Source organism: Cannabis sativa, chromosome 4 (genome assembly GCF_029168945.1).
Source record: "Cannabis sativa cultivar Pink pepper isolate KNU-18-1 chromosome 4, ASM2916894v1, whole genome shotgun sequence".
Lineage (NCBI taxonomy): Eukaryota > Viridiplantae > Streptophyta > Magnoliopsida > Rosales > Cannabaceae > Cannabis > Cannabis sativa.
Genome location: NC_083604.1, coordinates 60,259,884 through 60,275,380, shown reverse-complemented (window position 1 = coordinate 60,275,380; position 15,497 = coordinate 60,259,884). Strand labels below are relative to the sequence as shown.

At 29.9% G+C, this 15,497-nt stretch overlaps 1 protein-coding gene across 4 annotated transcripts; it reads right to left on the bottom strand.

Moving 5' to 3' along the window:
• Positions 1–251: 251 nt before the first annotated feature.
• LOC115714802 (NAD-dependent protein deacylase SRT2) lies at positions 252–10,946 on the bottom strand. Of its 4 annotated transcripts, none has more exons than XM_030643555.2 (11): positions 10,746–10,946; positions 10,160–10,214; positions 9,828–10,077; positions 8,474–8,539; positions 6,628–6,673; positions 5,674–5,834; positions 5,454–5,583; positions 4,641–4,805; positions 2,763–2,890; positions 563–662; positions 252–489 (listed from the first exon to the last, which is right to left on the bottom strand). In XM_030643555.2, exons 1-11 carry the CDS (start codon positions 10,770–10,772, stop codon positions 436–438), a joined length of 1,182 nt encoding a protein of 393 aa, XP_030499415.2. In that variant the 5' UTR covers positions 10,773–10,946; the 3' UTR covers positions 252–435. The 4 variants fall into 4 exon arrangements, with proteins under 4 accessions (XP_030499415.2, XP_030499416.2, XP_030499417.2 ...); XM_030643556.2 differs by having other exon boundaries at positions 9,828–10,065; XM_030643557.2 differs by lacking the exon at positions 10,746–10,946 and adding an exon at positions 10,456–10,474.
• Between the last annotated feature and the right edge of the window lie 4,551 nt (positions 10,947–15,497).

Here is a 15,497-nt window from a genome sequence, read left to right as displayed (position 1 = left end):
AAGTTATATATGCATAAAATTACTTTTAATTAGAGGTCATTCATACTATTTTTTATTAATTAAAATTATGTGTAACTGTAAATTATAAAAAAATTTGTTACAATTATTTTAATTATTTAAGTTAAAAAAAAATAATTACTAAAAGATCTTTACTTATTAATAAATTGCATAAAATTAATTAATAATTATTAGTAATTTAATTTTAAATATAATTAATTTTAATTAAATTTTTATTTAAAAAAAATCAAGTATCAAGTTACAAGTTATTTATCATTTATTTTTCTTTTAATTTTTAAATTAATCACAATCATTCAACAATGATTTAATAGTTAAAAATAAATATACCCACGATAGTTACATATTTGATGTAACCTCCTCCATATATATAAATATATTTATATAATTACATCTCTGAAAACATTTTCTTATGTAGCATTAGTTGGGGGATGGGATGCTGAGGGATCCAAAGTTGAGCACTCTCGGCAAGATCTAGAAAGATTAAGATTGAGTTAGAATTAGAATGCATTTCCTTTCCAAATATTTACTGCACAACATACTATACCTCTCCCAGGCGAGCGTTGATTTTCAAAGGCACCAAATCATCAGCTCGCGTCTCACCTAGATTAACAATTGCAGTGGCAGCACCCGCTTCGTGAGCAGCTCTGTGGAAGTGAAAATTTAAACTCAAAACACCCAACAAAACCTCCAATTACATGGTATGTAATTCTCAAGAAATACATATGCCAAAACTAACAATTACTCTAAATTACACTCATCTTCAATTATATGTAGGTTAGTTTCCTACCACACCACAAGAAGTGTTTAGAAATTAGTGTGTAATTATTAGATAAGTGACCCTAATAATTACATTCTATTTTAAAATAAAAGACGTGTTTGAATGCAAGCAGTAATTTTTATTTTCATATTTCTCAAAATAGATAGCAAATCATGGATAAATAACATTATATAACAATTAATAATTTAACAATAGTAATATTCGTAGTTACACAGTATAACTACTCTTTTTCATAGGAGCATAAAAATCAATCCATCTATAGATTAATTAATTAAAAAAATCATTATATACACATTAAAAATCTATCTATACTAATTACGCTAAATTATACTACCTTACATGGTGGCTTTTAAGGGTGTTCATAAAATAGCCGATCCAATCCAATCCGCACGATCCAATCCGCAAAGTGCGGATATCCGCACTTGTGCGGATTGGATTGGATTGGAAAATTCAAAATCCGCACTTGTGCGGATTGGATGTTGATTGACATGTAAAAGTAACCGATCCAATCCAATCCACACATATTTATAACAAAATTAAAAAATTATATATACAAATAACATTCTAATATAAAGAAAATAGTAATTTAAAAGTCTAATACATATAATACAATTATATTGCAAAATTTAATAGATAAAATGTATATTCTATTCTTATATATTTTTTTCTACGTACAATTTAAAATAAAATTAAATATTTTTATATACACAATTTTTATCTTCCTTTGAATTTGTTATTTTATTTATTTAATGTGTTGTTGGAGACATAAAATAACTATAATTTGTTTTATTTTGTTGCTAATTATGTGAAAAAAAATATTTTTTTCATAACTATTAAATAATTTAATATTAAAAAGTAACCAATCCAAAGTAACCGATCCAATCCGCACTTTTGCGGATTGGATTGGATTGGATTTGAGCTATTGTGCGGATTGGATTGGATCCAAAAAATAAAATCCGCACTTAGTGCGGATTGGATGTTGTTTGACCAAAAAAATACGGATTGAATCGGATGAACAGCCCCCTTCATAAATCGCATTGACGTTATTTGCTTTGTCTCTTTCATCTTTCCAAGGAATTTGGGAAAGTTTTTTCTTTTCTTGTGACATTGGGAGATGGAGATTTAAATTTAGACCACGTTCTTAAACAGTGATAATGTAATTAGCGGTAAGTACACTCCACTTAGTTCCAATGAAAATTGAGTGTAATTATATTTTCTAATTACGAAATATTATCAATTTTAAATAATCAAGTACACAATATTATTATTCTGTCTAGTTACTATCTCTTTAGCCAAAAAATTTAAGCTAATAGCGATTGCCAAAATTACTTAACTGTACAATTTATAAGATGCATGAGTGTCTATAACAATTTAAGCTAGTCATGTGTATCACAAACATATAGTAGTAACTTTTTAAAACACTACGTATTAGTGCAAAAAATCATTTACAATTCCCTCAATCTGATACTGCCATTTAAGAATGCAACTAAATACTAAAAATAAGGATAAGCTTAACATACGACATCCTCCTATGCACTTGAAACCACAAGATCTAGTAGTAACAATTAATCTTTTGGGCTTTTAATTAAATGCCTACATAATTATGTCTCTCACGAACAGGATTGTCTTTAGCTTTTATGGAGTTTGGGAAAAAATTTTAAAAATGGGTCTTTTATTTGAAAAATAAAATAAAAATTCAAATAAGTTTTTATACTGTTGTTCTAGCAAAACTTTTTTGAGGCCTTAAGGATTAATATGTTTAAAAAAAAAAAAAAAAATCTGAAAAGAAAAAGAGGTTGGAAGGCCTTTTCGGCTTAGGGCCCTAGGACAATGGCCCCAGCCGTCCCACCAAACAACTTTCCTTAAGAGGATGAGGCACCGACTTCATGATTATTGAATCCTACTAGTACTAAGAATGACAAATAGCATGAATAAAATAAAATTAAGAAAAACAAATGACATGCACCTGACAAGCCGATAGGCAGACATAGTCATTAGAGATGAACCCAGTACAAGAAAAGCATCACAATCCTTTGCAGCCTGAATTGATCTATCAGCTCTACATTTTGGGACATTATCACCAAAAAAGACCACCTTCAAAATCATCAATCACAAAGGAAAAGTTCAGAGATACAAGCCATCTGCTAAGAAATTTTTTGTTTAGATTGTTTATGAATTGAAACAAATTGAAAATGAGTATGACCGAAGTCAATAACAATAGAACATGTAACACAAATATACAATCAAGTTGATTAACGTACAAAGATTCAACAATTCAAACGAATAACACTACAGAAAAAGAGTGTCATCTATATCTCTTGCAGTTCGGTCTGAGAAAATAAAATCAAAACAATATACTCTATTCAAGCAGAAGATCTCAAGAAGATGATAGCCTTCAAAAGAAAGTAAGAACAATATAAACTATTTTAGAAGAAGATGAAGACGTTGAAAAATACAACAAACAAACGTCGATACTATATTCTTTTTAAAGCAGCTCAGCTCGTGCTTGAGATGGCCAGCATCTCACTTGCATTCATCAAAGCATGATGTGACTGTGACATATACAAAATGAAAATTTCATTCTCGGTTTTACGAGAACCTCAAACTTAATGGGAGCAAACCAGAAACCAAACCGCTTCAGCTCTCTTTTTGGAAACATTAACAATGTATCAAGTATTAAAAAGTCCTACTGATATTTTGGACACCGACAGCTGGTCAGAAAGTCAGATTCAGGACCGTTCATTTCACTATGATTGCTTCTTGTGGGAATTCTTAAAACGTTTAATTTTTGTGTGTAACAGGAATACATGATAGTCATCTCAAAGTGGTACGTTACTAACATACAAAGGTAGCATATTGTTAGACTAAGTTGCAAGCATTGGTGCTGAGAGGTGGATTGGCAATCACATAACATGAAATGGCGAGAAAAACATGTGATGTGTCAAGTTGAAGGCAGTTTGCAACTTGACTGGGCAAAAGGTCATTTTCCCTGAAAAAATCTAATCATATGGCATATTTTTATCAAGAAAACATGTGGCTCCCGTTGATTTATTATCCTTTTGTTGAGTTAATGAAAGGCTGGGAACCTGCTTGCTTGTGTGAACTTTGCTTAACTTGAGTCATGAAGGTTTCTATTGTACATTGTGTATGTTCTGTGCAAATTTGAGTGGGCTGATTAGTGTAAAAGGTCCCAACAATACACGTATGTTTTAAGTGAGTCTAGACCCTTTGACACATGTTTTTCTTTTACAAAAATGAGAAAGAGGTCACTTGTCTTAGACTCTCCCCCGCGTATTAAGAACCTCACTTGTGGCAGAGGAATACCTTGGTAAACAAATTAAAGTATAGGTAGGCTAAACTACACTCAGGAACAAAGCAAAACAAATCATAAATTCTATTTACATCAACACATTCCATTCCCTACACAAATCTAAGAAGGAAACACTCTCAAAATGCTTTGTTTTAAAGACAAGCTTTACCCTCTGACAATAAATCTATCCCCACCCACATAAGACATTGAATCTATGTTCACCCACATAAGTGATAAATGTTTGAAGAGAGCATTAACATAAAATTGAAAACCTTCCACCTCAAAATGAGTTAAACTTTTAAGTATGGATGCAAAATTAATTGAGTATCGTATTCTAGTTGAGTTAAGTTTGAATAATTAAAATGTCATCGTCTAGAGAGATCAATAAAATATAATATTAATGATGATTATATCTGATTATTGGAACTATCATCAACTAAGAACATGTAATGCCACATTTAGCAACTTCTGATAATAAATCAATAATAAATTAGTTAAAAGCAAAATTTGTAATTTACGAGACAGAATGCTTACATCAGGTTTAAGCACTCCATTGCACATTTCACAAGTAGGTATGTGAAAATCCTCCTCCCAAAATTTTTCATCAATCTCGATATCACCGTCAGGCCTTTGCTTCATGCCGAAGCTCTTATCTGACCCAGGGCTACCATAGTCCAAACATTCAATAGCTGATGCCCACTGCAGTGAAAAATATTTACTTGCTCGTCAGGTGACTATTGCAATTAAACAACTCAGCAAAAATGAGTGTTTCAGTTGCTAAAAAGGAAAATATTCCTGAGATCGTATTTTCCTCAAAATATTAAAATAAGTAATATTGTAAATTTGATTTATACTGCTTTAATAGTTTGGTTGCTTGTTTGCTCAATATTCTTTACTGAGTCACTTTTCTGAATGGATAGGACATATAGCTGCCAATATGTATGTCCAATCCTCTGTCGGCCCAATCATTTCAAGCAAAAAAACCATACCTAAACATCTCATAACATAGAGACCTTAAACAGATTCCATGAACTGACACTAAATCCTCCATGATAGTTGTAGATGTTCTCATGGTCATGCTCACAGCTGCCCAAGTCCATTTCTTTACTTGTTTTAGAAAATGCTAGAAATGTTATCCATTCTTCTATACCTTCTACCTAAATTCCAGCTACTTTAAAATTACTTTTCCACTGGGCAATCTAACCCATTCTTCATTAAAACTGCCATTTCACTAAAAGCCTAAAATGAGGATTCTTCAGAAAACTTGACTTCACTGACAAGAGTTAGAGTATAAATACGATAATCTTATAGGTATTTGGCATTAAATAAACATTGGTCAGACCCAACCTTTGGATTTAGGGACTTCACTTGTTCTTGAAAGAGATCCCGGCAAACAGAAAATCCACAATCTAAACAAACAACCTCATACACAGTGCCATGTAATTCAAGGGGGTTGCTACCTGCACGCTGATGCAGCCTGAAAAACATAAGTTAGTCCTAATAGACTTTCCCTAGGCATTATGAAGCCTCCACAATGTTTGCTCAAAGATAGAGGCTTTTAAGCAACCTGTCAACATTTTGAGTGATCATAAAATTTATCCGTCCAGCTTTTTCAAGGGATGCTAGAGCGATATGAGCAGCACCGGGTTGTGCTGCAGTAAACTGTCTCCAGCCAGCATAACTTCTTGCCCAGTATCGCCGGCGAGCTCGGCTTGAGCGAATAAACTCCTGTTTTGGAGAACCAGACAAGGAAACAAATGGAAAAGATTACTATAAAGGCTTCAGTTCAAAGTTAAGAAACATTAAAAATCAGTTTACTACTAATTTCCATGGGTCATATGCTCTAGTTTGTTTGAAAGAGTTGTACGTCATCTCAAGTATCTCATATATTCACATGTTACATCCAAACCCTAATATAGATAGTAAATGCATAGGAAAAAATACCATTTTCAAGATCATCCAACAGCTAAAATGAAGGTGTGATTAAGTCATTGAAAATAAAATTTCTTTATGCTTGCCAAATAGTTTACATAAAGAGCTCATTTGGTAAGCCGTTTTAGGTTGCATTATATTATATTGTATTATATTAAATTAAATTATATGTCATATTTTTATATAATACTTTGTTAAATTGTAATTTATACTAAAATATTATATTTATATACTCATAAAAGTCAATACCACATATAATTTTACATAAAAATATGACATGAAATACAAGTCAATATAATACTATACTATACAATGATACTATATGAAATAATACGGCATACCTTAAACTCTCCAACTTTTTAGTTAAAATAAACTCATGTCCTATAGAACATATCAATATATCAAACTACGATCATCATAATTCCTTTTAGTCTCATCTTACAAACTAATAAGTATCTTTCTCATCTTCACCTGTTCGCTCTAATTCTTCCATGGACCCCTAAATGTTATATTTGAATGATACATCTTTTCTTATTAAAGGCGAAGAAAAAGATAAGGTAGATATTCCTAGTACATGCCTTCAGTTCACCTGATGAGTAATTGGTTTGAAGCCAGAACTATAAGCTCCATTTGGGCTGCATTACAGAAAGATGAAAATAAAATTAATAAGTACTTAAAAAGAAGAAAATAAAAGAAACTTTCTGAGAACAAATTGACAGCTTGTAAAACAGTATAGAGCTTAGTTAAATGAATTATGTTGATGTAGCCTGTGCAATAAAACAGTAACACACCAGTAGAGAAAGCCAAAAATAGAAACGAATAAGAAGATGGAATTGGAATTGGATAATTTTGTTTTGTTTTTTGAAACAGAGACAAGGTTAAATGTCTTAGAATGACCTTCTACCAAATATGTTGGGATCCTCACTTGTGGCTGAGGGAAACCATGGTTACAGGATAGCGCAAATAGAAAAGAACAAAACATAATCAAAACTTTCTTGTACCCTTAGAGTTAGATCATTACCAGGTATTCGAGATATTCTTGAAATACCTATTCTAAATATCTGCATACCTTACTCACACTCTCTACACCTCCTACATGCTTCTTGCATAACTAACTCTGAAATTACAAAAGTGCCCTCAATCCTGAATATCTGCATACCTTACTCACACTCGCTACACCTCGTATATGCTTCTTGCATAACTAACTCTAAAATTACAAAAGTATCCTCCCCACCACTCACAGCACTCTACCAAAACTACCTTGCGCCACAGCTGGCTGTTTTCCCCTACTAGCATATGTGAACCTGATTTAGGGTCTAACATATCTATGTGTACTAGTATTTGAATAACTTGTCACTGGAACTCAGCTAAGATGACTCAACAAATTTTCAGGCATGATCAGATAGAATGCCTGCATAGATCATAGAATCTTGATCTTAATAAATATCACTTTCAAAAATTAAGGTAACACAAGACTTGGGGTTTTTCTTTTTATAATTGAATCACAAGAGTATCAATAAAGGTTATCAGATATTCTAAAACAAAGAAATCATTTAAGAAATATTTTCATCAAGGTTATCAGGTTTTGTAAAAGGGTAATCATTCTACAACAATAAAATGAAAATACTTCAAATTAAAAGTGACTGACTACCTCACCTGAGTAATCAAACAAAAATCAAAAGGTATATCAATAAAAGTCCATTATTTGGAATCATGACCTTAAGAATGAATACATTACACATATATTTCACAAGAGTACGTCTATTGCTTCTCTGTATCAGAATGGGTTTCCACAAGAAAATTTAAACAAAAACAAAGCAAGGTAACAGTAAATGGTTACAATCAGACAGGAATTAGAAACTACACCTGTTTACCCTTCTTGATGCTGGCAAACATTGAGAAAGAACATAAAGAAAGAGTGAAGAATACAATAAGTGAGAGAAAACTGAACCAAGAAAGGGGATCAGTGACGTGTTTGTTTCACTGAGCAAATGTCTACAAAATCTTATAATAACCAAAAAAAATCTACTAGAAAAACTTAAGAAACCCAACTATATATGACGAGATAATCTTCAAATAATAACTTATAACAATCATCAATTATCTCATACTGCATACTGCAGCATCAGAAAAAATAATATCTAAACTAGTTTTGCAGACTGTGGAACTAAACAGAAGAGAACAATTTCATTGTGATCGAAAGTATAAAATCAATGCAGCAAAATCTTGATGTGCTACTGCAAAAAATGTAAGAATAAAAACAAATAGGCAGTGCTGATTCTGAGTTATAAGCAATATGAAATTTGAGATTATGAATAATGTCAGTTGCAGCAACATGACATATCATGGGGCGGTTACAAAGCCCCTAAGATAGCAAGAACAATGTTCTAACCTCTCACAAGTCAAAACTTAACAGAAGTGAAAGTGAGAATAACCTTCTATAATCTGGAATACCGCATTCTGTACTTATTCCTGCTCCGGTCAACACCATGAGTTTCTTACTGCAAAACAAACAAGCTGATTAGATAGAGAAATCATATTGTAAAAAAATATGAATTAATTAGGAGACATCTTCTCTTTTATTCAAAAGGAAACTTTCTAGGAATAGATTGTTCAGTTATTTCCTTCCTTGTTTAGTTCAGATTCTCCTAGCTGAGTAAACTGTCTAACTTTAAATACCTATGTATATTCTCAGTTCAATGTCAATGAAGAAAATATTTTCCTCCAAACTTATATGATATCTGATCCTAGGTTTAAGATTACTGAGCTCTTATCACCATGTCCAAAATTCCACCAGTCCAAACTCCATCTCCTACCACAGCCACACCTCCTGCCATTCAAAATACCCAAAATTCTGCTGATTTCAGTACAATGCTTCCATTCAAATCACTCCTGTTGGGTTTATTCGTAAGAACATCTTAAAATTGGCCCAATTTGTGAAATTAGCTATTGATGATGGTAGGGGAAAATTAGATTATTTGACAAGGGAGATGACGGAATTTTTCTCAGGTTAGAAACTTTCTATCTTTGATTTAGAACACAAAGAATTGAATCTCACAGAGAATTGCTCTATTGATGATAGTGGTAAAGGTTACAACTAGCTTCCGAGAAGCTAATTTCTCCAAATTTAACCATTCAAGAGGGCTGGACTCTTCCTTAGATTTAATCTCTTCTATTTCCAAGCTACCTTACAAATGAATCCCTTCCCACTGCTTATACATACTGGATAACATAAAATTGTGCCTGCTAGGATCTACTAAAAATAAGATAAAACAGCCCTTTAAAATAAAAGCCAAATGAAAGCCACCTATCCTTGCAGGTTCCAGAATGGAAGAAGCTGTCCATGAAGGAGATGCGAGCTTCGGAAAAACAACCAAACGTTCCCTGATCGAGTTACCAAAGCAAAAGAAGATGGTGGATTGCAAATGGGGTCTTCACCCTCAAATTGATTTATGATGGATCTCTGGAAAGGTACAAAACAAGACTATTACTAAGGGGTTCACTCGAACATACGGTAATGACTACTCAGAGACATTTGCTCGGGCAAAATTCAATAATTTCCGAGTGTTACTCTCCATTACTGTAAACTTGGAGTGGCAACTGCAGCAGTTGGATGTTAAAATGCTTTCTAAAATGGAAATCTTGAAGAAGAGGTACACATGATGGCTGTATAGGACCGTATTCTCTATGATTTTATACACATTCAATAACCTATAACTACTATACTCTTTCTTCAAGCTTAATAAAAACTGATACTATAAATCTACATTGAGAAGATGGGAGATTCACCTTTCATCGAAAAATTGATACAATTGTTGGACTTCCTGAATGCTAGGAGGTTCGGCATCAGGAACCAACTTCTTCTGCCTCAAAAAGTTAGAAGCCACGATTTCTTCTTTCTGTGATGAGATTCCGGGGACTGAAATTCGACATGATGTTTGCACAGATTTTAAAGAACCCTGAAAAGGTATGACTCTTCTTCCCCAACTAAATGGTTGCCAATTTCTACAACTTGATTGAATAATGCCTGTACAGGAATCTAATGCCAATAAAATATCACATACTTAGATTAAAGAAAATCGGAATGAATCAAACGAATCAGTATTCAGAAATTACGATACCAGCACATTTGCCTTTTAAGATGCTTCCCATCACTCGTTCTGCATTTGTCCCACTCTGTATAATGCAAAAAAAAAAAAAAAAGTTTGTATAAAAGGTAAACCAAGACATTTTATCAAATAAGAAAAAGATAAACCAACACATGATAAATTACTTTCTGGACAATTCTAGTTATGGAATTTGTAGATGAATTCTAGCACACACATATATATAAATGTTGATGTATTAAAATACTAACTTTCCCATGGTAATAAAACTTTAGTCAGGGAGACCATGAGCTGTAATAACTAATAACTACCTCTCGTTTGGCTTAGAATCTAAAGTAGCATTTTGAGTTTGCCAAACAATTCTAAACAATACGCGATTTTCTTTCCGCCTAAGAAACTGAAAATCATTATTTACCTACAACAAAAGCTAATTTCAATTACTAGAGGGAAAACAACATTAACTGAACTGAATGGCAAAATGTTGAACGTTCATACGCAAAAAGCAAGCTAATAAGCTACATCAATCGTCAAAGGAACCAAATTTTATGCAGAATTTACATGAACATCTTTTTTTAGAGAGAGAGAGAGAGAGAGAACGTACAGAGAGAAGAGATTGACGCATAAACATGGAGATGGAGATGTGAGTTAGGGGATTTGTGAAATAGAAGGGAGATTTTGGAGAAACGTTGTAAAAAATGAAAATCTGGGTTGGGGTATTATTATGAGTCTGTGACGAGCTGTCTTTCTTGTTCCACGCTCCCACTTTTCCCACCGCGATTTGGCTAACGTGGCTCTCTCCGTAGGCATATATATTCCCATTTATTATTGGACGGAAATTAAGGTAACGTTTGGTTGGAGGTAATGAAATGGAATGGAATGGAAAGGAAACAATTTTCATTCCATTCCTTTGTTTGGTTACATTTTAAAGTATTGGAATGACATTCCAATAGAATGCTCTTTCCACCATTTTGGTGGAATGGCTATTCCATTTTTAAAAGAAAGGAATGACCATTCCAATGTAATAAGAAAAAAAAATTAATAATTTTTTTATCAATTTTTTTTTTTTTTTGCATTTTAAATTTTATTCCATTCCTATTCCTATTCACATTCTCATTCCTATTCAAACGCCTCCTAATAAATGTTTAACATTTATGAGATAATTTTAAGAGGAATACCTCTTATTACAATCTCAACTTCCTAATTAACTTTTCTACTAGAAACTATATGTTAAATATTATTTTTAATTTTTTTTTTTTCACAATATCATCCATATAAATATTTAGGAACCCTATTTTTAATACTATAAATTATTTAGAATTTTTCAAAAATTTACAAAAATAAATTTGTAACTATAACAAATATCGCTATAAAAAAAATATTACAACACATAGTTTTAGGAATAAAGATTGACTAAGAGATTGTAATTAACACCCCTCTCACTTTTTATTTGTGCATCTTTTCTGGCATTTTTTTTATGCATCTTTTCTGGCATTTTTTTTATTATTTGTTTTATGGTTTTTTTTTTGACAAAGTGATTAGAATCACTCATGAATTTACGACGCAGACGTCCGCCACCGGCGTTGGATCCTCCTCGAACCAGAATAGCTCATCGTCTAACCGCAGAGCATGCTTTGCCAAGCCATGGACCGCTAAATTGTCAGAGCGAACCACATGGGACAAAACTGCCCCCGAAATTGTTTTATGGTATTTAATTTACCATACTTTTAAATTAAGTAATTTAAAGGGGTAAGTTGAAAAATGCCTCTTTTATCAATCAATTAACTAAATTTACCTCTAATTTTTATTTAATTGAAATATACTTTTTTTTATATGTATTGTACCTAAAATACCCTGACATAAGGGAGTCACATAAAGAATATCTTGAAGTGACAGGGGCAAAATTGGTACAATATTTAAAAAAATAGGTAAAAATGATAGAATTTAAAAAAGAAGGTAAACATAAAAGAAGACAATATAAAAAGGGTATAGAGTCTAATTTCCTCTAATTTAAAAGTTCATATCTAAATTTGTTAAACTTTTAGTACCCTACATCTTCAACTACACATTCATATTTACATTTTTTTCCTTATCAGATTTCCTATTATTTTTTCTTTTTTTAACCCTTCTTTATTATTTTATTTTTTTTAAGGTATTTGTATTTTATTGGAGTTTTTTCATTTATAATTTTATAATTAATTTTTTATTTATTTATATTGTAACATCAAATTTAATTCACAATTATTATTATTATTATTATTATTATTATTATTATTATTATTATTTTTTGATAATTGTACACTTCTCTTGGGAACTCATTATATTTGCTCCATAAAATCTAAATTTCTAAGGGAGAACATTTTATAAACCCAAAGTTATGAATCATAACCTGAAAAGAGTTTCAAACATATAATCACTTTTACGGTTTATACGAAGAAAAAATATTATTATTATTGTATTCTAGCAGTAAAAATAATTTAAATATAGAAATAATTTAACCTCAAAAATAAAAATAATTTAACATCACAAAATACAAACCGTATAACTTCAAAATAGAAACAACTAGCATTTAACCTCATATATCAATATATATTTTTAAATGGAAATAACTAGCATTGAAAATAAAAACAATTCACATTGAAAATAGATCAACATAACTTTGAAATAGAAGCAACTTTTATAAAAATAAAAATAGCATAATCTCGAAATAAAAACAATATAATCTCAAAATAAAAATAATTTTCATAAAAATAAAAATAGTATACTTCGAAATGGAAATAATTTTTATAAAAATAAAAAATATGTAAAAAAAAACATGGAAAGTGAATAAAAAATTCCAAAATGACATAAAGGGAAGATTTCCCTTTTATTTAACTATAATTTTTTTTATTTCTTTTTTGTTTTTTTTTCATCAACTTTTTATTTTTCTTTTTGTTCATCTCAGTGTTTCCTTAGTCCTTTTTTTTCATTCTGTTTTCTTACTTATTAATAGTGAGAGTACTCGTGTTATGCACGTGAGGCATTTTTTAGTTTTTCTTTAAAAAATAATTATTTTGAAAGAAGATACATTACTTAATTGTTATAATAATTAAATAAATATTTTTTAAAAATAATTATACAGTTTTATGGTTTGCTATATACACATTTTAATATGAAAGAGTTTATATTATCTTTATATAGGTTTAATTGTTAAATTAATAAGTTAACGAATTATTAAGCGACAATTAAATATACTACTATACAAATTTGATTTAGTGTTCGATGTTTTGCTCTTTTTAAGTTTTATATGCATATATATATATTTATGTATAAATAAATAAAATGGGGTGATTCTACAATGCACCCCCTTAAAAGGGTTGTACTGATGCACCCTTAACTTGTTTCGGCATCTAGAAAATTTTTTTAGTTTAATTTTTTTTCATATTCATGTACGTTATATCTATTTAAGATATCCTACAAAATTTTGAGAAATTCGGAATAATTTACAATATAGAAAATAATGTTCAAACAGTCTATTTTACACGTGTGTAAAATAAAATAGTCATGCGTACAATACACTGTTTGAACGTAGTTTTCGGTGTGTTAAACTTTTTCAAATTTTTCAAAATTTTGTAAGATGTCTTAAATAACTATAACGTATATGACCATGAGAAAAAATTTGACTAAAAAATTATTTCGGATGCTAAAACAGATAGGGGTGCATCAATATATCCATTTTAAGGGGGTGCATTGTAGAATTTTCCAAAAAAATGAGTTATCTCAATACTTGACTATAAAATAGCATTGATGATAATGTACTTGCCTATAAAACAATATATACTTTTATATAGTCTAAGAAAAATATAAAAATAGTATACTTAACATTTGTTAAAATAATATAACCAAACAAATATACTTAAATAAAACCAAGAATATTAAATTACGCAAAATACTCCACATTATACGTAAAATTAAAACGAATCTTCATAAAAAAAATTAAGATTAAAATAAAAATTACGATAACTTAATTTAATTTTTATATCTTCAAATTTAAACTATATGTATAAATTACTGCACGAAATGAATAAATATTTCGTCTAATTATTAATTAAAAAAATTAAAATTACAAAATATTAATTTAAAACTATCACTACATTCATTATAAATAGTTTTTTTAATAAAAAAAAAAAAAAGAAAAAGAAAAAGAAAAGAACACATATAATTAATGAACTTTGAATATACATTGAACTCTACAAAAATTTCAAAAAAAAAAAGGACAATAATTTAACTTTTATATGTAAAAGTTTAAACTATCTTACAAAATGTTAGGAAAAATGCATAACTTAGTTCATTAAATTATTAATTTTTAGAAAATAGAAGGAATCAAAATTACAAAATAATAATTTTATAATATTAATATACTATTCATCACTTATTAAATATATATATATATAATGGGACAAAATTTTCAAATAAATAAAAAAAAATATGAGTTTTGAGGCTAAACAATAATAAATATATAAATATATATTTGCTATAAATGGGAGTTTTTTTTCAATAATAAAAGTTATTTAGTAATTCAATTAGTAGAAGTTTATAGAGTAATTTGCGGCATGAATACTTAAGTTTAACTCTCAGTTGCAAATAAATATCCAAGTTTAATTTTTTACGGTAATAATACCTAAGTTATATTTTTAGAACTCTGTAGATACCTGAACATTAAATGTCAAATCATTATCCACGTGTCACTTTCTTATTGGTATTTATAAATTAGTGTAATATGCGGCATAAATATCTAAGTTTAACTCCCAGTTGTAAATAAATACCTAAGTTTAATTTTTATCGGTAATAATACCTAAGTTATAATTTTGGAACTTCTGTAGGTACCTAATTAAATAAATTGCCACGTGGCAATCCCTGATTAGTCCAACTCATTAAAAAAAATTAGTTCAAATATACCAATAAGAAAATGACATGTGGATATAATGGCTTAACATTTAACAGTTAGGTATTCACAGAGTTCCAAGAATATAACTTAGGTATTATTACCGCCAAAAATTAAACTTAGGTATTTATCTCCAACTGAGAGTTAAACTTAGGTATTTATGCCGCAAATTACTCTTATAAATTATTTTTTAAAAAAAAAAATAAAAATTCATGACTTGGACCAATTAGAGATTGCCACATGTCAATTTACTTAATATTTAACAATTAGGTACCTACAGAGTTCCAGAAATATAACTTAGGTATTATTGCGGCCAAAAATTAAATTTGTGTATTTATTTACAACTGGGAATTAAACTTAAGTATTTATGCCGCAAATTACTCAAGTTTATAAATACCAAAATTTTACATAACAAAAATTAAGTTTTGAGAC

What these genes read in the sequence shown, in the direction of transcription:
- LOC115714802 (XM_030643555.2), bottom strand. Translation starts at nt 10,772, where the DNA reads ATGTTTATGCGTCAATCTCTTCTCTCT. An exon ending in GGTATTCCAGATTATAGAAG is followed by an intron (nt 6,674 to 8,473) that starts GTTATTCTCACT and finishes TCTGTAATGCAG; the next exon opens with CCCAAATGGAGCTTATAGTT. An exon ending in ATGGAGTGCTTAAACCTGAT is followed by an intron (nt 2,891 to 4,640) that starts GTAAGCATTCTG and finishes ATGATTTTGAAG; the next exon opens with GTGGTCTTTTTTGGTGATAA.